The 23,041-nt window shown below is 37.7% G+C and overlaps 1 protein-coding gene across 1 annotated transcript; it reads right to left on the reverse strand.

Annotated features, from left to right (window-relative positions):
- Positions 1–2,779: 2,779 nt before the first annotated feature.
- Positions 2,780–16,435, reverse strand: VAPA (VAMP associated protein A). Its single transcript, XM_026033837.1, has 5 exons — positions 16,287–16,435; positions 11,547–11,650; positions 9,914–9,994; positions 6,577–6,753; positions 2,780–5,279 (listed from the first exon to the last, which is right to left on the reverse strand). The coding sequence occupies exons 2-5, from the start codon at positions 11,646–11,648 to the stop codon at positions 5,121–5,123; spliced, it is 519 nt and encodes a 172-aa protein (XP_025889622.1). The 5' UTR covers positions 11,649–11,650; positions 16,287–16,435; the 3' UTR covers positions 2,780–5,120.
- Between the last annotated feature and the right edge of the window lie 6,606 nt (positions 16,436–23,041).

The raw sequence follows: 23,041 nt of genomic DNA on the forward strand, positions 1-23,041 counted from the left end.
ATTTCTGCTGTACAGAAACATGTTCATGTTCTAACACTCATGATATGCAGGGTACCCAAACGCTTAGGATTTTGCTTTGGCTGCTGTCATTAGGAGAGGTCAGTCTATAACCCCATTCTCTGTCTCCAGACATTTCCGTCATGATTTCTGCCTGTTTAAAACACAGCTCCAGAATGCCAACAGCTAAAGCCCTCATAAGGTGCTTTAAAAGCCTATCAAAGACTTCCAAGCAACAGGAAGCAGCATTTTGAAAGTCCAACAAAAAGTATCTGGACAAGGACCAAGAAAGCTCGGARACAGAGCAGTATGGACAGCGTGCTACCGAAAGGGCATTTGAATCTAAAACATCCCTTCCCATCTGCTTCAACACTCGCACCTGCTTCCTCATCTGAAAACACAGGATAAACCTTCCTTACAAGGCAGATTGAGAATCATGAAGATTGCTAATCACTATCCACTCTGAAAGCAGCCTGGACAACGATCAGCACCGACAAGCCCTTGGAATTCACCTGTGCCTACTTGAGCCTACGGCAGCACTCGAAGAAATACAAGTTCCCAAGAACATCTTGAAACAGTTATTCCTTAACTACAGAAGTATTCTTAAAGCAGAACAGTGATAAATAAAGATTTTAAAATAGTTTTTATATACAAGTCTAAAAGGTAATTAGTAATTTCAAACACCTTTTAATTATTTTTTAATTCATTTCAAGTGTGTGAGCTCAGACTCTTTATCTACAGCAATACCTGTCTCATTTATCCCTGCTTAGACACCTCACAAGGAGGGAAGGAGAGGAGGGAGGGAGGGAAGGAAGGAAGGAGCAGCATTCTACTTTGCTGGCGATTTTATCAGTGTTACACAGGCTGGCAACAAGGTCTAAATAATTTAGCACTTTAGATATCTAGATTAGAGATGCTCAGATTAGAAATGTGAATTTAGCTAAAATCACATCTTACACTCCCTGAAAACCTRTTTTTTACCATTATCCGCTCCAGACCCAGTTGCCCTGTGGCATAAGCACAAGAGCCCCTGACTGCTTCTCCGGATGGTGGTACCAACTCACAGCACAAATATCGTGCCTTCCYGTCTAAGAATAATCAGAAAGCAAGATAAAATTTTGTGTATGTGCGCACAAGACATTTCTACAAAATTATTTTCAATTCAAAAGTCATATGTAAGAAGGCAATATTATCACTATGTCTACATAGCCCTGACAGCATCAGCAAGTTTTCTTAAAAACATTTACGCCCTACAAGCCAAAGCCAGGGGGAAAGCAGGATAAAACAAACACAGACCCCTTTATTATTACTGYTGGTGAGTCTCTTGGAAATAAAGTGGGAAATAAATCCTATTCAATGATGTGATTAGCTCTCAGCTCCTCCTGCAGGAACTCAAGGACTTGTGAAAAGCAACTCCTGTGTCCAGCCTCCCCCTCCTGGCCAACACTCAGACTTGTCCCCAGAGCCACAAGGCGAGCAGAGAGGGCCTTGCTGGGGTCGCACAAGGATTTGTGCTCAGGAAGCACCCTACAAAGTCATACACGGGAAAGGCAGACGGAAGCAGAGCAGCGAGGTGCCCCGTTCACAGCCACGTGTTAGAGAGCAGAGGCAAATGCAAGAATCAGGGCTGCTCAGGATTACTGTAAATGTTTGTGCGGACTGTTCTATACCAAATCTCATTCTTTCACCCCTGGCTGACACCACTCGACCTCGACAAGTCRATACCTAAGGACCCCGACCAGGAAGAAGAAACTTCCTTTGTCGTGACGAGTGCATGAACCCGACAAGCCACCCGCAGGCTCCGTGTTGTGCCGTGTGRTTGAGGTACTTGCTCTTCCTTCAAACACTGTATCTTCATCCAATCCCGCTTTACATTTACTAGCAGTAGTTACATGCAGGGCAGTATAGAGCCTGTAAGAAGAACTAGACGCACCTGCTCAGTATCAGTAAACTCTATACACGGTACCTGGGAGAAGTCTCAAAATAAGAAGGGCACTCCACCACTGTTAATCGTTTATTAACACTTCAGCTTTTAATATCTTTTAAGTAGGCCTGAAAGATAACGTTTGCTTATTGACTTTGTCTATTCCCCTTCAGCAAGATGTCCCCCTTCCACCTCGCCCCTTCACCCCTCACCTCCCAAGAGGAGGATGAAGTTTCAAGCAAGTGTTTGTTATTTTCTGAGCCGGAGAACAGCGTCAATCACAGCAGCACAAACGTGCAAACCTGGACAACAGCGTCTGTCTGTCAACAGCTTTCAGAGAATCTGCAGAAATGCACAGAGTTTGGGCATTAATGYACACACGGTTTCTTAAATGTCCTTTATATAATTTGTAAAGTGGGTTAAATTTGGTGCTCAAAATTACTACACAAGCTGTATTTTCCACTTAACAAGGGGTTCCCCCCTCCCAAGCCATTATGCTGTCTTTTAAAGAGTGCTATATTCATAAAACTTTAAAATATTGTGTGCTTGTTCCACCTTTGCCCTTTGGAGCAGTGGGAAGGGRGCCCTGGGATGCGCATTAAACTCGAGCTGCGCACGGAGCCCCGCGTGGCTTCACGGGCATCGTCCCTCGGCCGTGGCCCTAGGGGCAGAGARGACTATTTCCCCGTGCTTACGTACACAAGTCAGCGGGCAGACAAAGCAACAAGTTCTAACCATTTCAGGAACAGAGACAAGCAATTTAATCCATATTACATAATTCACTGAATACAGTCGGTCTCATCCAAAGTCACTCCTGAGAGCAAAAGAGTTTTAGCGTTACATTTTATATACAGCTAGTGAAGGGATTACTGGAAACCACCACAGTCTCCTTAGACCATTAACAAGCGCTCTCCACGCTGACTCTGAGGACATTACACCAACCCTGATCAGGTATCACCACCACCTGTTGATTTAAAAAAAAAAACTTAAAATTTGATTTTCTCATTGTTTTTTACTTTATTACTAGTGGCCGTTCACAGCACTGCTGCCAAACATCAAGCCTGGCTTGGCTGCATGGGTAAACGACTCCTTTTTTTCTGCTTGGAAGTGCTGAAAGTGCCAGCTACCCTTGGAAGCCTCCATACAGCAAGATCTCTGCACTAACATCTCCCATTTTCTACTTCCTCCTTCCAGGCTGGGATGACTGCCCTGCCTGCAGCTGCCCACCACTGCCCTCATCCTTTGCCATGCCATCACTTGGGAACAGGCTCTGAAGTCTGATGTGTCAGTGTTCTGCTGGAGATAAAACTGGAGACTTACACCACTCTGAACAGCGGGATGAGAATAACCCAGACCTAGCAGCGCTCTTCCAGGCACCGCAGTGAAAGGAGACTTGAAGGCAGACACTGGAACATGTAACTGGAAGCATSTGTACTTGCATGCTTAAATGAAAAGCAATATTTGTATTTTCTTCACCCTTATCCTTGCATATACGCAAGATTTTATAAAAATATCACAGAGAGCAGTGACAGTACATGATGTAATCATAGTTTGAAAGAAAAAAGAAAAAGCACTAGAAATCAAAGGCAACCAAGATAATGAAATCCTCTAGAACATTTTTCTCAACTACATAACGTGTGCACATACCAAGGTCTAACACACTTAGCTGCACCACATCAAGTCAAGCTGTCCAAGAGCATACACAATTTTGCTTACAGGAGCAAATCTCTTCCACAATTTTTCAGTTTACAAGTAATTCCCTGTATTGGATTATGCTTAGTCAGAAGCACAGGTACTATTTTGTTCCAATATTACTGTTGTTTTTTATGACATATTCAGAGATGAGGCAAGACATAAGATTAAGTGCAGGGAAGTATTTCAGACCCCAAAATGCATACTTTAAAACGTAGATATACATGGTTTACATAGGTAGACCTGTCAGAAGTTGCATAAAAATTACTTTCCATTTCCAAAGACKAGCAACTAGGGCTTACTCAGTAAATATCAACTCTTCTGCATCATGGAATTCATTATGGGCATCCAACRCATTCAAATTGGGTTTCTGAATCTCTGTTAAAATGAAGTTTTTGAGCGAGTTCGCCCTCTTGAAACCCTTATGAATTCCAAGGATGATTACATTGTCACCTAGACAGATACCCAGAAGACCCAAGGATGGAACAGAACGTCCATTATTACACTCCTGCACAATCCAAGCAAAGTGTTAATATGCTCAAAACATTTATTTCTGCTGTTTACACCTGATGGATATCCAAATTATTCTGCCCCAAAACAAACTGGATAATTTCCTCCATAGCTGAAAGTTGCCAGCAAACAATTCACTTTAACAGACAGAATGGAAACCCTTATTACGTTTTCAAGCTTCAATTACAACAGTCCAAGCCAGAGACTTATGCAAACAAATTGTAAAATAGCCATTTGTTACAAGGAGCAAATTACCATGAACAATGAACTGGTTAGGAATCCCTTCTAGAAGTACGACACACACAAACAGGCTACCCAGCAGAAAAGTCTGTTAACAATTTTATTTCTTTTGTAATGTTAAATATTACGGGACAGGATTGTAAGGATGAAAAAACTTTCAACAATGCCTCACGAGGGATAAGAAAGAAATTCTGCCATGATATTAGCAAAGTAAGGTAAGGAGAAAATTTACACAGAAAGAGGCACCATTTCCCCCAGAATACCTCTTGTCATATATTCCTGAATGAGTGGGATTAGCAATCTAATAAATCATTTTTTTCAAGAGGTAATAGCAACAGATAAAATTTTAAAGGATTATTAAAATAACATTTACAAGACTCTGAACAATTTTTGAACTCTTATTAAAACCACAGAAAGAAAGAACAATTCTTTATTTATGAATTTTCATAAAGGACTCAATGTGCAACTGACGTCTGCTATTGATGATTTAATGTACAATTTTGTCCAGTAGCCGAACAGTTTGTCTTTTTAAACTGCGTTTTCTAACCGTGCGAGATCATTAGAGGCAAAGCCTGTTATGATGCTGTACACAAAAATGGTCACTTGGGCTGTGGGGCCATTACTACCAATGAGACGTGGTAGGTAAACAAATCTTTTTTTTCTGGCCAAGGGAGAAAAAAAAAAAAAGAAAAAAAAAGAAAAAAAAAGAAAAAAAAAAAAAGAAAAGCATTTTGCATGCTTCTCTCCCTCATTCTTTCTACAAGATGAATTTCCCTAGAAAGAATCCAATGAAAATGGCTGCAATTACAACAAGAAGTGAAGGAAGAGAATTCGAGCCATTCTCTCTGAGGGCCAAGGCTGTGGGTGATCCAGCTTTTTCCGAGTGTGCTACCTTTCTGAGCCTCAAGCCTTCATCCTAAGGGGAGAAAACAAACACACACATGCAAAATACTTATGAAAGTGCCTTCTTAATAATCATGAAAACTTAAATCAACAGCCAATTTTTAYTGGTGAGCACTTAATAAAGTCATTTGGAAAACAGTATACGAYACCAGAATCTAAAATTCATGTGAAGTTTGCAAACCACAATCTCAAATGACAAGATAATTCACCTATTTCTTGACTCCTGGAGAAGAAATATTCCTAGCAGGCACAATGAAGATAGTTGTTTTCACTTCACACAGTCCTTATCAGCAATTTCCTTATTAGTTCCAGAATCAGTAATTTTGTGCTATACTTCTCCAAGCATTAATATAACCACAATCACAGGATAAGAAGACAGCATTATTTCAGGATTCTTTAAAAAGCTTTAGTGGCCATTGAAATTTTCAGACATCTGATAACAAATTACACATACACACAAAAATCTCCTYAAAGTCACATATTGCCTAGTTATGGGCTATTAAAATGGCAATAACATATAAAGCTACTGGGAAGCAATATCTCGTATGCTTACTACCTCTAGCCATTTGTTTCTGCTCACTAATATTTTATGATGCACAGTGCTACTTCTTTAATTCTCACTCATTTAGAAAGAATCAATAATAGTGCACTTTACTATAGAGAGCTACAAATTAAGACTCAAATAGGCACAGTCAAAGTATCTGAGATTGCCTTCAAGGGGAGTATCTTTACTGTTTTTTCCTTAGGAAAACAGCGCAGCTTCAGTATTTCATCCACAGCAATGACACGATCTTRATCACCGAGTGCAGAGTGTATTTTAAATGTTAATTTTACTTGCACCTATTCCTGCATCAGGAATCACTAATTCTCAGATCAGTTTATAAATATAAATTTTAGAAATAAACTGAGCTACAAGTTCAATGGATGAAAGACTGCACAAGAAGAGGTACCATAACAGAGCTAATAAGGGTAAGAATATACACTRCTCAATACTCACTCCAGTCCGTAAGAAAGGGCCCTCTCCAGCACACACRGAGGCAGAACTTACTTTCAGGTGCCGGTTTTCATCCAACAGCTCCTTAACCTCTGCCAGAAGCCCTTTACACTCCTCCACYGTCTTCCTTGATTCAGTATCAAGAGAAACTCCATGTGGTTTTGGCACATCTTATTTAAATGTATTTTGACCTTCTAGTGACTATCCCACTTTCTGAAATACTTTCCTTAACACCTTTGTCAGGCTAATTATAAACCAGACCTTCCAATCAAGAAGGGGACACCCACTTCAGTAGAAATATGAAAATGGAACTTACTCTCAGGAGCCGATTTTCATCCGACAGCTTCATAACTTCTGCCTGAAGTCTTTTGCACTCCTCCACTAGCTTCCTTGTCTCAGTATCATTAAGTGAAACACTATGTGGTTTTGGCATCGGTCCATCTTGTTTCGATGTATTCAGGACTGGGGCAGATTTGCTTGCATCTATGTCATTCTACAAATATTAAGAATGGCTTGAGAATTTTACTTACCTAGAGAAAAATTATTCACAGCTTAAAACTGAAACAATCCAGCTACTAAAATAGTTCAATTAGATTTATATTTACAGTAATCTAATCCAAGGCTTGTTACCAGTATCAATTCTGATTAGTACAAACATTAAGATGCAAGATAATATTGTACTGTCCACATGCTGTCCCAAATGCCACTGAAATAGAAAGGAACATTCAAATGATGTAAACACTGACCCCAGTAGGCACTGAAAAGAAAACATACACAAAATACACAGTAGAGACACAAAATAGCATTAGAACTTGGGGGAAAAAGTAGTAGCGGAGCAAACAGCGCAGTAATAAAAAAGGACCAAAGTAAAAAGCTAAGCAAAGTTGTTACAGACTACTTTAGTTACAAATTAACATGAAGCATGCATGCAAGAAGTATTTTGCACTTAAAGAGTACTTCTTCCTAAAGGAAAACAAAGTATTGCACAAATACAGACCTTAAGCCTCACAGCACTAAAATACATGATACTAATTTGGAATACAAGTGTACAGCCACACAAAAGGCTGCAAGAAAGCCATAAATAAAACTAAAAATCCAGGTTCTGCAACTCTGCTCTAARTATACAATTATCTTCCGCAAACATTAAAAATCCAGTGGATTCGATTGTCACCATTTATAAAAACACAACATTTATATGGCAATACTCTTAGATACTCKAATACTTATATTAGAGATTCAAGCCTCTATTCTTGATTTGCTCTCCAGCCACATCATTTAGACCATGACCACACCACATCCTCCAGAACATACGAGAAGTAGCCCAAAGGAATTATTAAAAGGTAAAAGAAAACCTATTAAAAGCTAACACATCTAGATAATAACAAGATAGCTAAATAAAAATTCYGATTTGCAAGAATTTCCTCAGTTCCTACACAAAAAGGCTAAGAGCCAAACCCTTTTCTGTGAGTTTGCTAGCTAGACAGGTTTCTTCKAATAATCCTGCAATCTCCCTGGTGTCTTAAGACTTATCTCCCCGGAACAAACCTGCTGCTTCTGCTCTCTGACCTCTCTGACTGGTTCCTCTGTGTCAATCTTCCGTCTAGGGCCGGTAGGCATCTGAAGAAAGTTGTTGAGGGCTGCAGTGAAATACTCATGTCCTGGGGTATCCAGGATACAATCCTGGTGTCCAGGTGAGCCTTATTCTCAGCACCTGGCTCATTTCTCTGGTAAGTTTGAGAGAGCAGCTAAATCAACTGCTAAAGGATTAGGTTCTGCAACTGAATTTTACACTTAGAAAAATATAAATATTATAGATGGGCAATAAAGATTAAGGTATCATTCACCAAAGTACAAAAGCTATTAGTTTTGTACAAAGCATTACATATCTGACTACGTTTTCGTCTAAAATGAAAAGCAATACTACTTCTCTAGCATCTGTAATATAATTAAAAATATATTAACAAACATAAAAAAGCCAAAGTGTTTAGCCTTTACAGATGTCACATTTAACACAGGCAGTTCACAGCTGAATAAATGCCTGCATCACTTAAGTTACTATTTATAAAAAAAAAAAAATACACCATCACACTGATATTTGGTCCAAAAATATCCTTACGTTACACTCAAAAAGATGTATTACAAGAATAGTGGCAAAGACAACTACTGACCAGCCAGCAGTCTCCATTCAGACCTCTATGCATATAAATAATCACATAGCCTTATATAAATGGCTTCATGCTACGTTACTCCAATATATCCTACAGATTATTTTATAAACTTGACAATGTTAAAGAAGAATCAAAGGCATGCAGCAAATAAGGCTGTTTACAGAAATCCTGCCTCAGCACCTTAATTCACAATGCTAAAAACAGCACAAATGAAAAGAAACAGAATTTAGAGAATCAGGAGCCTGTAAATCAGAATTTAGAGTTATCAAGGAAACAAACTGCTGATAGCACATTCTTTAAAGCTTGCACTGCCAGTTATCTACTACTGCAACTGTAAGGAAACACAAAATAGACTCCTGCAGCCTCACCATGAAATTATCATCTCCTAYGCAATTAGAATACATTGTATTTGAAGTAAGGAAAACAGGAAGGAGGCGATAAGATTTTTTTTGCCTGATTATCCATACTTTSTACTACCTTCAAAGATGTATTTAAAACTCCCAAAGCACAAATGTATGTGTGTGCATGCATGTATATATACACACATTTGCATAGACACACGTACACACTTATCCCTGATTAGTACTTCCTTTTCCAATTCAGCTGAATTAGAAACAGAGGTTTTAAAATTAAAAGCACTTTATACTTTAAAAAGCAAACGATGTAATTTGGTTTGCTATCCACAGTATCATGCAGCGTTTAAGATGCTTTTTACATAGTAACATACAGTCATGCTTACAGAATGTCAGTTTTCACACTTAAATCTGGTATAGCTCACTCAGTACATCGTTATGCATGCTTATACCAGTATAAGGTGGAATTCGGTTTCTCTCTAAAATTGCCRAACTGCTCTTATGGGCAGTAAACAGAGACTGCGCAACATGTTAATCTAACTTATGTTAATGTTAAATTTGCCTTCCACAAAAGATTCATTTCCTCTGATTAAGATAGGATTCCTTAAACAACATAACTAGAACTTAACTTGCCAAAATGCGGCTTTCTAGAAAAGCCATTCCTAATGCTGGTTTTCTACAGTCTCTTTATTACAYAGAAAGACAACAAACTTGCTGGTACCAGTTTTAAGCACACACCTTTGACATATGCTGCAAGTAGAGCCAGCAGTTGACTGCAGACAGTTGCCTAAATTCTAATTTTCCATAATCAGCTAGTTAAAAATATATGGCACTGGTACCATAAAGCAAGTTATAATAAATCATTAAGAGCTCATTGTCAACAATGTATGAACTCAAAATGTATCATCAAGGGCTCTTAAGAGGCAGGCATCAAACAGTTAATGTTGGTGAGAAGATCAGGCCCCAGTGAAATTCAGAGAAAAAGGAAAACCACTGAGAAGTTGTATACTGCATATCTCTAATTCAGTACAAACACCTACAACCCATTTACCTGTTAATTTACATAACCTAAAACAAAGCACATCTCTAAAAAGCAATGTATCAAAGAGTTTCTTCCTCTTTTCTTACTTACCAGTTTATCATTTTCATTRGGCATTTCRAACACGCATCTCAACTTGGAGTCCATTAACTCATCAGGTTTTGCCTCTTTCCACTAAGACAACAATTTATATGGTTACTCAACATGTAAGACTTACAGAAMCAGTGAACAGTTCCTGAATTTGCTTTTAGAATTCCCCACATATAGCTGTCCTTATCCTAGCTGCAATATGCTTCAAATAGGTTTGAATCTTTCTGCACTACTGACAATTAAGTTTTTACTGCTGTGGTTGCCTTAAATCTTTAAGGTCAGAGATGGATTTGAGATCTGCAGCCCTTGTCTCCAGTTCCTATTGGTCCTCTGAAGTCACCTTTAAGTTGCAGGTCCTCAAGACCAARGGATCCAAGACTTCCAAAAAAWTYTTKTWTTTTTTTTGTTCCTTTCTTTAGTGGTATTATTTGTACAGTAATTTATAACTACAATTACCRATTTTCTGCAAGATTGGTTTCTCAGCAGTCCATAATACGTTGAGAAACCAGTTACTTGAAAGGTATTTCTAAAGCATATTTCTAAATTTTGATCAAATAGCTACACTTCACTTGCCGCTCATAACTAATAGCTACAGGAATGCGATAAGTAAAGCAAAGCAAAAAGAAGGAAAATTGTTATTTTTCTAACTACAYGCTTCAAAAGCTTTACAAAAATCTACTTTCAGTGAAGAGAGATGTTGTAAGTGATCTTTACCTTCACAGAAAGGAACACAGCAAAGCCCACCCAGATTTAATGGACTTCASTGAGCACTACAATATAATTCTATCCTTTGTTTCAACTACACTCTCCTACCTCAAGCTACCAAAGCAAATACTGAACATATCTGTGGAAAAACAGRCAGTCCCTAAAACACTTGTTATAGAGAGAGCAGCCTGGGCATCATTCCCCTGAATCCAAATATAGATKATTACGGGAGCCCGAGTATGCCCTGCTAAAGGGGATGTTCTGACAGCTGAAGGCTTCCCAGTGCTGCCAGCTTGGAAAGTCAGGGACTGGTATCCCGACTCCTGAACAAACAAAGCACATCCCATCCTACTAAGTTCCTAAATCTCTTCTTTCAGGATCTGCATCAAACCAATATGCCCAAGAACTGAATCAACAGAACATTCTACTAAACAGAAGGTAAATCTATTCACGGGCGCAGGCTTGAGCTTCTTGGATCTCTCAGAGGAGGCCTTAGCCTTTCAAATACTTGCAGAATAGGTTTCTGAGGAATTTGTTTCAAATAAAMACTTCTTACACCAAATTTCACAGAGCTCATTTCACAGAGCATCCTTCAGGCTTGCAGTCTGTACACATGACATTCCTGCATGTTTATCCTCCTCCTACTATGTCTATATAACACTCAACTGCATAAAAAAAGTCCATCATTTTAACATTGATCTTACCTAAGACTCATTACTATTTTCTTTCTGTTCACTATGCAAGCTCCAAGCACTGAGCATGTACTTAATATTCAAAACATGGGATCACTTACGGAAATCATCTYTTTCAGGAAAAATCCTACTTCTTTTCCCCTCAAAACTGGATTACAAATAAGTGATTCATTTAACCTAACACCTAAGYCTTAGAAGAAAAATCTACACAGCAGTCATTCTACCTCATGTTTACTTACCACTGCCTCCATATCTGAAATATTTGGTGGTGCATAGATTGTCTGTACCATGAACTTGTGTTTACTCTTCTCATTTGGGTCATAGTCAAAAGGCTGTAGCATTACTGTTCAAAAGAAAAAACTAAGTGTAAGATTATGTGGTTCTTCAGCTAACCACTATAGTAAACATGCTATCCACTTCAGATTTACTTCTTAGTGGACAGACAACTTGAAATGCAAAGGCAGGTCTGGAAATAGAGCAGAAACACACTGTGGAAATAAGTTTTAAAACTGCTAAAAATCTTTTTAAAAAGATCCTGCAATACAGACATACAAGAAAAGTAAACATTGTAAGACTTTTCTGTGCAATAAAACACATTTGGTGATTAACTGAATGGAAAAATACAAGATTTATAGTGCATACCATGACAGCTCCTCAGAGGGAAAATTGGACTTACGTTAGGGCCTGCACAGTGAGGAAAATTCAATCGATTTTTAAAAAGCATATTAGTAGCTTCAATCCTTGTTTAGATTAAGACATATCATTCAAGCCACAACTATTACAGGACATTTGTTACGAAGAAAAGCGGTAAAGTTGCCTGGGACTTTAATAACACATCTTCAGACTGCCTTCACATCCAGTGCTCTTTTTTTTTAGCAAAAGGTTTGTAGTGCTTAGTTATGGGATAACTATAAAACTTGAGTAAAATGTGTTCTAACAAATTCTTAACTTTCAGTACAGCCTAATAATATTTGCCTGAAATTATTTCAAAATCTAGGTACACAGCTAAATGGTACAGTGAATTGGGATCAGATTCTCCTGAGGGGAAAACGAAAGAAGGAATTCAAAACTTAATAAAAATTCTTCTCCTTATGTTTTATTCTATAAATTGTTTATCTTCAGACTTCTACGTATTCTCAATACAGGGGTAGATATACTGGGCCTTTGTTCTAAGTGATGGAAATAGCATGACATGGAYCATACAAATCAAGTGAACRTAAYGCATATATACACATATACATATTAAACAGGGCAAGAGTCACATATCGTGGGACACAGTATAAGGGTTCACAGAAACAGGTAAATACACCAGATTTGTTAGGATATTGTTGGAGGATGTGCCGTGATCACAAGCTACCTCTGTCCTTATCGTCTGCATGGAACAGATCTTGAAACAAACTGTCCTGTTAGCACCCTGCCCACACCTCCTTTCTGAAAACAGTCACTAATTTACTCCAGGACCACATAAATGTAAGTACTCTTCTGTGTGTGCACACAACTTGGATTATTACTTGRATGAGAACTCAGAGTGAACAGTAGAGGTGAGTTATTAATTGCTATTTTTATAATAGTGAAGAGGCTAGCGCAGAAATCCTGGTTTGGATAGGAAAACACCAGCTGTGCTTCAAACAAGTTCTCCATATATTCCTAAATRAGATCAATCTGTGAACTTCAATACTATTGTACAGTTTTATTCAATTAAGTAATATTTTCYAGAAATTTGAAACTTTGTATAGTTGTATAATTTGCTTTCACTCACAAAAAAGAACTCTTCACAGTAAGGATAAACTACACTCCAAAATATCAAACACAGTATCAAAATGTCCAACAGCCTCTCCAAATTCACTAGCACCTATAAATAAAAGTGATTTATGAACTGGRTTGTACTTACTTCACTCATATCACAGATATCAGGTGCGTGTTGCAGGTGGTTGCTAATATACGATTATCTGATCTGAGAATCAGAGGTATTTCCCAAATGAAGCATATAAGGGAATTGCAATATCTGACAAGCTTGCAAGCAATCTATTTGGAAAGGTTTAACGGCCGGATTTCCTTAATTCTTGATGTCAGTGTTGTCAAAAATGTAACTGAGCAAGCTAAGGGCCTCTTCCAACTGTGTAGGGTATAGAAGAATTCCTAGAGGTAAACCATGTCAACAGGCTACTGAATAACAGGCAATACTTCAGTTTTCCTGCGTCACGGAAACTGTTGGAACCTGAGGTGCATCAAAGTCAGCTCTCCATCACTGAGGACTTCTTTTTATGCTGACAGAAGCTTGAGTAAATCCACAGCTAAATAACTTTGGTTTTGGCCACTTGGTCACAGCTGAAATTTTGACTGAACAGCAGCACAGGTAAAGACAACCCACAGAATCTCATAGAGCTCTTCAAGCTCTCTGATCAGGCTTTAAATAATCATGGCAAACCACAAGAATATATGAAGCCACAGTTTTCAATATGTGCTCTTGAGATCACTGAATAGCTCTCAGATCACTGCTAAGGGAACCAAAACAACTCTTGTTAAATTCCCAAGGGGGAGTTACCTCCACAAAACTGATAACAGAGTGAGAAGACTGAAATTAGTTGGAAAGGAAAAATAAAACATGTCATATTCTGAAAAATCAACAAGCAGTTACTATACATGATACAATAACAATTAGTTAATTTAGAGCATCATATTAAAGGGTAAAGTAGACAAATCAGAAAATTGGGTCTTACCAAATCATTATTTTTGGAAGGAAAAAGAAATTGAAAGAGGTTACCTACAGATTTGAAACTGTACAACAGAAAATAAGCTGTACAACAGACAATACACCCATAGCCTTCCCCTAAAATGAGTGCCAAGTCCTGCATCTAAGAATTAAAGAACTAGTTTGACTCTGTATCCGAATGATGCATTATAATGGCTGAAGATTATTTAGGTAGTTCTGAACATGTCAGTGACAGAGTCGTTCTTCTCTATACAACTATGCAAGAAATAGGTATTTCTAATGATATAAAGAGATCTGAAAACAGCACTGAAAACGTTTAGTTGAGTGAATTATGAGATTAAGYGGGTCACTAAAAAAATTCTCTGTGTACTTACCAAACGACCCCGGGGAAAGAAAAAAAAAAGGAAAAAAAAGCCATGTTTTGGGAAAGATGTGTCTGAAATATCTTTGGCTTACAGCTAAACAACCATACATAAGCTTCTTTTAAGACTGAAAAAAGAATATCCAAGATCTACAGCTATCCAAACCACAGACTCAACCAGTGGTTTCCTTTCACTGGTGAACTCCAAGTTGAAATACAGTTACAATTCACTTATTTGTAAAAGACCATTCTAAAAGAGGAACTATTCAAGGAACTACAAATCTGGCAAATGGGCATGTTCACAGGCACATTCAAAGAACTACAAACAGGCAAATGGAATAGTTCAATCTAATTCCCTTAAGAGAAAGTCCAGCAATATCTCAGTCATGAACTGTATCTGACTTCCTCTGGGGAAAGGTAGTCGACACCTAACAACTGYTGTCAAACAATCCACATACAGCAGGACAAATGGCTGGAAGTGGAAGTTCAAAGGACAAATTAAGTACGCTTTGATTTTTAAAACATTCCCTCAACAAGTGATTTTTCAAACACAGTATGTTGGACTGTGCACAGAAAGCAGTACCAAGTTTTACACTGTCATTCTCTGAATATTGTATGAAAATAGAAAAACAGTTTACAGAAAGTTATTCCAAGGTTTTAAAGCATCATAAAAGCAAAGTTTTCCAGTTATTTCTTGCAACTTTTGAATCCATCACCTGAAACAACTTCCCCAACTTTTCAATTACTAAACACTAAGTATATGAAAAAGAAAAGCTCTGAGAATTGCTCAATGTTCCCCCTTTGCTTTGCTACAGCTTTTCAAAGGTTCTACAAAAAGAGCATCACCCTGAGCTATCCTGCTTTCAGCTACAGGTGTTACACATACAAGCCTCTAGACCTCCTACAGCCTATGTAACCACAACTTATCAAAAGCTGATTTTCAATATCCAAATTTAGGAAACATGATGGGTCCGCAGGAAAGTAGGATTCTCCTCTTGAAATCTCCTGAATATTGAGATTCTCAAGCCAGGGATTTCTGTCTCAGAATGATCAGGAGAATGACCTACCAAAAGCAGGGCAAAAAAAACAGGCACCTTCTCTTTTTCTAGGTCTTTGAGAATGTTCACACCCACATTTCCTAACATGCAGTCTTTCTCACATTCCAGGCAGGATAAGCTTTAACCTCTTTATGTCCAGCTACCAAAACTCTGCTGACTATCAAAATAAAGTAGACATGCTATCCAACGTGGACTTTAAGGAGGAGGGAAGGAGAAAAAAAAAAAGAAAAGAAAAAGAGAGAGATAGATAGGCAGATGGATAGATAGGAAAGCTATCATCTGGCCCCCCATCTCATTCTCTGCTCATTCTTTTTCCCCACAATTGAGTAAGGGCTGTTTCTATAGTAAAATGTAGTCGACCACATAAAAGAAGAGAAAATAYCCTTCTTAAAAGTGATTTAATTGTTGTCATTTAACACAAAGTGATAAATGTAAAAAATACTAAATTATAGGGTCCAAAAAACTACCCTGCTATTCTGAACAGTTTTTTAAATGCCATAAGCTATCAAATGTTAAACTTCAGAGTAGCCAAGCAATGTCCCACCTCATGACATAAGCAAGAATAAACTGAAGCAAGGCACTGCTAATGTCACTGCCCACTTCCAACTTCTTTTCTGCCTTGCATACTGAGAACTGCACATAAATGTGATGGCAAGTAACTCTCTACAGCAGATTTTCACGTATCATTGCACCCCTACCAAAATTGGACAGCTGCACTAATGAAGAACAGTTTTTATTTTAGAATTTAATAATTTTAAAAAGCTGATGCACTCCCTGAAGTCYAAGATGACTATTGGAGAATGCCATGAAAGCTCTAAAAATAAGTTAGACCTGAGCAGATGCGTACCTGAAACGACTACAGACGATCCTGGATCAATAATTCCGCTGTTTGGCCTCACACAGTACCGACGAGGCGCCGTGGTCTTCACTTTGAAGCATACTTTTCTATCTGATGGGTTTCGTAGCTTAAGATTTGTAGTTACTACGTCTGTGAAGGGACCTGAAAAATGGATTGTTTTGTTTTAATAAATGCCCATTTTTAGGAAAAGACCTTCATACAGCACCAGCAACTTAGAAGGTTGTTGCTGTCATTATACTTTAAAAGTAGAAGATTAAATCATAAACATATTAAGCAATCTGCTGGTTACAACATACATTTTACCATTTTARCTATACTAGTATGACAACATTAGTACAAAGGATAGCACAGAAAGCACATGTGAATACTTTCGTAACAACAGYCACATGCTAAAGTAAATTTTGCTGTATTTTTAGAAATAGAAACAAAATGTCGTTTGGAATGCTCTCAATTTTGTTTTTAGTGTGATACTGAGATGCACTATCTGCTCTGGAGAATTCAGCTTTATTGTGCTAATGAGCAACTACAGCCTTAACTGAAACAGACCCCAGTCTCATTCTTTAAGTCCAAGAATAGGCAAGAAGGATGATGAATCATTCRCACAGTCTCTAAACTCTATTTCTTTCTAAATCAAGATAGGAAGGTGGCCTCTGAGGCTAAAATCAGGCAATAGGCAGGCAGCTGCACATACTCCTCTGCCAGCAGGAATTATTTTATGTGATACAATAAAGCAACAGTGTGAAACCAAGTAAAGTGCACTGAATTGCACTCATTTCCCTTATACTTASGATATCTGAAAACCCAACTGAGCAGGTACCAGAAAAAAAAACAACTTTTTATATAAACATGAAATTTATTTAGTAATACTTAGTACATACATTTAGGAAGGTGGTTTCTGGGGGAGTTGCTCACTCATTTTCAGAAAGCTTTGCATATGACATGGCTTCATACATATCCAAGCAAACATGAGGTGGTCTCCTCACGGCAGTATGTACAAAACTGCATCAAAGCTTCCTGCCACTTACCACTCAATAGCTCATGCTGCATTCAGTCATATTTGCCTATAGAGCTTGAACTAAAACAACAGGCATATCCCACAGAACCAGCATCAAGCATCTGAAAATGCATATGAATCTAACACTGCCAAAATATGCAGAATAGACCAAACATTTGAGCAATACAAATATTTTTATGGTAGTTATTACGAGAATTTTACTTATGGCCATCCAGGCATTGCCTTGTAATCTAGGCATCTACAGGGCCCCACTACACACTATACTTGGGATTTGGTTTGCAAAGCCTTTTTTTACACAACTCTAGACAACCTGTGGTTAAAAGCAAGAGGGAGCTCTAACTGCTTCTCAATCTTCATGAAAATTGGTGCTGAAGAAATCCTGCTTAAAAAAAAAAAAAATCAAGCTAAACAAAGGTTCAGTTCAGAGGCTAATATTGAAAGTCCCTGCCATGAACAAAAGGAGCTACTTCATTCACAAAGGGACTCATCTCAAAACATGGARGGAGCAGTTTTTCAAGTGATTTTTTTTCCTAAATGATAAGATTTAGGGGGAAAAAAAAGGCATGAAAGGTCCCTTCACATCTTCGTTCTCAAAGTCTGCGTAATAAGAGTAAAAACTGATTTAAAWTATTCCTCCAATTAGCCTGTATCTCCTGTGAGCTCTACCACCACCTGTGGAAATCCTGCCTGTCTCCCAAACACACAGGCACATTTCCTAGATACTCCCCCGACTACACCCCCCTCTCCCCAGGCCTTTATCTTTAGCAACATTTTAGACATTTCTCCAAGACCAAACTGAAATCTTTTTCAAGGTCCACAGAACTCCGTTCACAACTTCACTTTTCACCTGCTTTCTAAAAGTCTCAAAGGAAAAAAATCTATATAAAACCTGCCAAGACTCACAACTGTCCACTTTAATAAAAAGTTTGTGACAAAACTGGTGCACAAAAAGGTAAAAATACTAAACTTCACTTTTTCTGGCATAACCCAGCTCTTCAGGAAATGCAATGGCATAGTGACAGCCAGCAATGACCTGGGCATGGGCAGGTTGGAGAAAGACCTTCTGGACACAGCAAACCTCTAGGTATCTATTAGCATCCACTGAAGAAGCACAGTCTAAACTACATGACATATCCTATGATGATGCAAAGCCGTCTGTGTTGAATAGCAAAGATCAGCTTAAAAGAATCTTTTCATTCTGTAGCACCCAGGGGAAAAGTCAGAGATGACAGTAAATATCTCCTCTTGCTGGCAGTACAGAGCAACCTAACAGAAGAATTGTTGAGAATAGAAAAGGTTTTGTTATCGAAAGCTCCATTCTTAGAAAGTCAGAAAAGATTATCATGAGGTACACACAATGACTGGCACAGAACAATATCTCAAAGGAAACAAAAAGAAAGCAAGAATTTATCTTTGGATACCATTACATAACATTTTCAATTAAAAGGCAGATAACATTGTATGAAAATGAGCATGCATTACTCAAAAATTCAAGAATTGGTTATTAACTATAGTTTATGCTTTAAGCTTACCATTCCTTTCAGTTTAAGATGTTGAACTGTAACTATCCTAAGATCTGATACTTAAACTCACTCTGCCAGAAGACACTGTATTGCATGCATGGAAGATAAGTCCACTTCATCTGCTGAAGTAGAAGCACATCAGTGATTTGCTCTCCTTTGAGAGTCACACCAGAAGAACAACAACAACACAGGCACACTCAAAAAATGGGCTGGACATACAGAAAGCAGCTCTTTCCTGTGACATTTTGTTACTGCATGTGACATAGGATAGGGACAATACTACTGAGAACTGTTTTTTTAACGTAGCTGGCTGAATTATCCGCTATGATATAAACAACCATCATACATACATATATACATTTATACATCCGCACACACACTGGTTGTGATATATAATGAGGTTGAAAAGAATGCATTTACTTCCCAGGGAACCTGGGGATAACAGTACTTTCTACAGGCTTCTGATAGTCAGAGACTCCAGTTTTCCTTCAATGTAGACAGGACACTGATGTCTTCATTACCTTCATGTTTCCCTTCACATGAGTTTATACAGTTATTTTAAAAGCACCTGGAAACACTAATATTTCTTGTTATACTATTATACTGCTATTACAGTACATTTCTATATACATAAAGGYGTAAGGAGAAGGAGAAAAGTTGTCAATATTAAGTTGAAACTTGCATTTTGCAAATGAACTTGAGTCCAAATTGAAAACATGGAAGACATCTAAAAAAGAAGGACCAATGTTCAGCTGCCAAACTATCTTGATTACCAAACCAGATAAAAGTAATCTTAGAAATATATACAAATTCCTTTGAAATGCTTCAAGAAGGATTTTGTATTTATTTCAGATGCTTTTCTAAGGCAGAGAAAAGCTTTGGAGACATAGCTGGCACAAAATAAGCCACAGGAGGAATGTTGCTAGTTTCCTGCAATTACATTTTTTAAAAATTAATACTCAGCCATTTGTGAAAATAATCTAATGAGATTCCTAACATCTGTTGCCAATAAACATCATACACTTACCTTCCTTTCGAAATAACCAAAAAAAGGTCATTCAAATTTCCCATAAACTCGCATGGAAGAAAATTGCTAGCCCTAACAAATCACCTGTTTTAATTTTGTCGTCTTTGATGCGTAACAACTTAGGCCTCATGAATTAATGCTTTAACATTAGAGGTCTGAATCACCAGGAATCATCAGTTGATTATGTTTCAAGATTAATACCTACAAATAATCAAAGCTTTCAGGTACATATCCCTCTATTACATCAATATTAGATTCTTTTGCTTCTTGTTTTGCTATGGCACTTGAGAAATTGCTATTAATTTTAATCCAKCTGCACATAAGCATCAGAATGCCAAAAACTATATATTTCTATAAAAGAGAGCTAACACACCTGGACGTGCACAACTGCAGAAGAGAGATTCCAGGCAGTCACTACTCATCATGAGCAACAACAGATTTTACTCCAGCTCCCCACAGTGACACTTTGCCAGCATTCATGTTAACTATGCACATCACAGACCTTTCCTGTAAGGAAAGCGTTCAGAGAACATCCAGTTTTTAATCCTAAAAAAGCTGTCAAAGGGACACACAGCTCCTGAGCAACCCACCCCCGAGTCATGAGAGGTGCTCGTGCAGACGTGCCAGGCACACCTTACTGGGAGCAGGGAGCAAGAGAAATGGCCATCAAATTTTTTTGCTTGCCCATCAGCCACAGAAAAAGACATAAATACCCTGGGGCTTCAAACTTGACAGAGTAAAGATTATTTTCTTACAGTTTCTTCCAAATTCATCCGTTTGTCATTGGTCTGTTGTCAGTGACCAAATGAAAGTGAAAATGAARTGATATCTATCCCAAGGGTTGATTACAGCCACAGAATACATGATTACATGAATTCTAGCAAAGAGAATGTTTGCATTACATTGGATAAAATGCAGACTAAAAAGGAACTATTTCGCATTTTATGGTAGATATGGACTAAAGCTTCCTAAGCAATAAAAAAAATACTTATAATAACATGGTATAACATGAAGTAATTTCAACTAGCATTATTAATGTTTATATTTAGTTTCAGTTTTAAAATCTAACAGTTTAGGTCCAGTGACATGCATCCATTATTTATTTTCTATTGAAAGCTCCATTATCCCTTATTTTTAAAGTCAGTATTTAAATAAACATTATTAATAATTAGAAGAGCTTGTTACTTATATTTGACCTCCACATTAGCATAAATACTTTATCTGCAATTTAGCTTTATTTCATTACAGTGATATTCTTATCAAATACATAGTACTCCACATTAAGAATATATTAAAATTGATAGTTCATAATTTTACTAGGACAGTCCCAAGAATCTAATGACAAAAGGTTTTAGTGGCACCGAAGTCCTATGACCTGATGTTCAACATACCATAACTTACTAAACCTGCAATAAATAAACCTCAAATACTAAACCTGCGATTAGATAAATCTTTCTGATCTGAATTGCACCATACAAGATGCTCTTCAAAGTACATAGCAGCAATCAGAACACCGGTAATTATCTTGGATGACAGCTGTAATGACTCACAGCATTCCAAGGAAATCAAACTTCCTACAGAACACCTGACCAAAGGCAGATGTCTAACACTTCCCCCCCACCCACCACCACACACACACACACACACACACAAGATCTCCCCACCAGGAACTTGATATCAAGGATGTCAGGCTCAAATATTAATTAAAATGCAAAAGTTCTTGTGATTATGGACATTTTCCTTGCAAATGTCATCTCAACAACATAACAGGGATCTTTTTCTTCTCTATCTTTATTTACATTTCTCCCAGTACAGACAGCAAATTGTTTGGAAAAAGAAAATGCACACTTCCAAACCAGTTTCAAGTGCTTTGTTTTTAGATCATGTCCAAGTTTACTTTCTTGGCACAGAAGAGAGACCAGTCTAAGAAGGCTGGACATTTAAATTTTCTCCAGACAGGACTAGCTAATACCGGAACAGCTCCCAAAGACATTAACTACTCACTTTAGTTCTGCCCTGAAATTGAAGATTCCAGTGACCCTCCATCCAGAAGCGAATCGATTCTCTGGATCCACGGAGTGCCAATCTCCATTTCCCAAGCATAGCACATCCTACCATTACTCAGAAAAACACTAAAGGTGCTTTCAATGAAAGTTGTACCTATCTTTTCACTCTGACATAGTCAAACTCAATTCCCTCATTATTCTGACATCAAAAGTACTGAGCTAAACTAGTGCAATCATTTTTTTTTTTTCCAAAACCTGATAGCTCAACTCTATAGAATTACTTGGAGTTCTAACTTGAGCTCTAACACGCAAGTGAAACGACGTCTAGCAGCTATCCAAAATAAACCCCAACTATTTTTATTTTCATTGGGTACATTAGATTTAGCGCCATATTAAATTGACAACATACTGCTATGAACTCTTAATTACTGACTTCACACATGGATTAATTTCTTCTATATGCATGCTTTTTAATTTCACAAATGACCCTTCCTATAAAGGAAATTTAAACCAAGACTACTTATATCAGCCAAGCCTTTCTGACATCTTGGAATATTTCACAACTTAATCTAACTTACGTGTACAATTAAGTTAAACCTTTGTCCTTGCAATTCCTTAGGAACATTGTACCCTGGTGACCTACGAAGAACCTTCCAAGGTCCTCATTAAGCCAATCGTTTCGCAAGACAGCATCAGATGCAAATGGCATCTGATCAGTTGAAATATTTGGCGTGTTCTTACCCACATAATTTAGTAAAAGCTTGGCTCAGACTCATATGATTCAGATTTGAAATTCAAATAAATGAATTAGCATCAAGTATCCRTAAATATATAGGTTTGTATAAACTTTTTGTATCAATCCTACACCCTTTAGCCAATATAGCTTTTTCTCTTCCCTCAGGCTCACCTCTGCTATATTTATATATAAATATCACATCTCATTTCGATCTTACTTTTACTAAAGTAAGCAAGCCAAATTCTTCTACTTTATTTTAGTCATTTTTTTCCTTACACTCTTCTTACTTTGGTTCATTTTGTCTGACTAGGCATCTGACCATATGTCTGGTGCCAAAGCTTCATTGATACCCTAGACCATGATATTAATACTTTCCTTGATACAAAATCAAGGTATCACATTTGTCCCTTTTTACAAGGCATCACATCCACAATAA

Source organism: Nothoprocta perdicaria, unplaced genomic scaffold (assembly GCF_003342845.1).
Source record: "Nothoprocta perdicaria isolate Ctin4 unplaced genomic scaffold, notPer1 scaffold_134, whole genome shotgun sequence".
NCBI classification, from domain to species: Eukaryota; Metazoa; Chordata; class Aves; order Tinamiformes; family Tinamidae; genus Nothoprocta; species Nothoprocta perdicaria.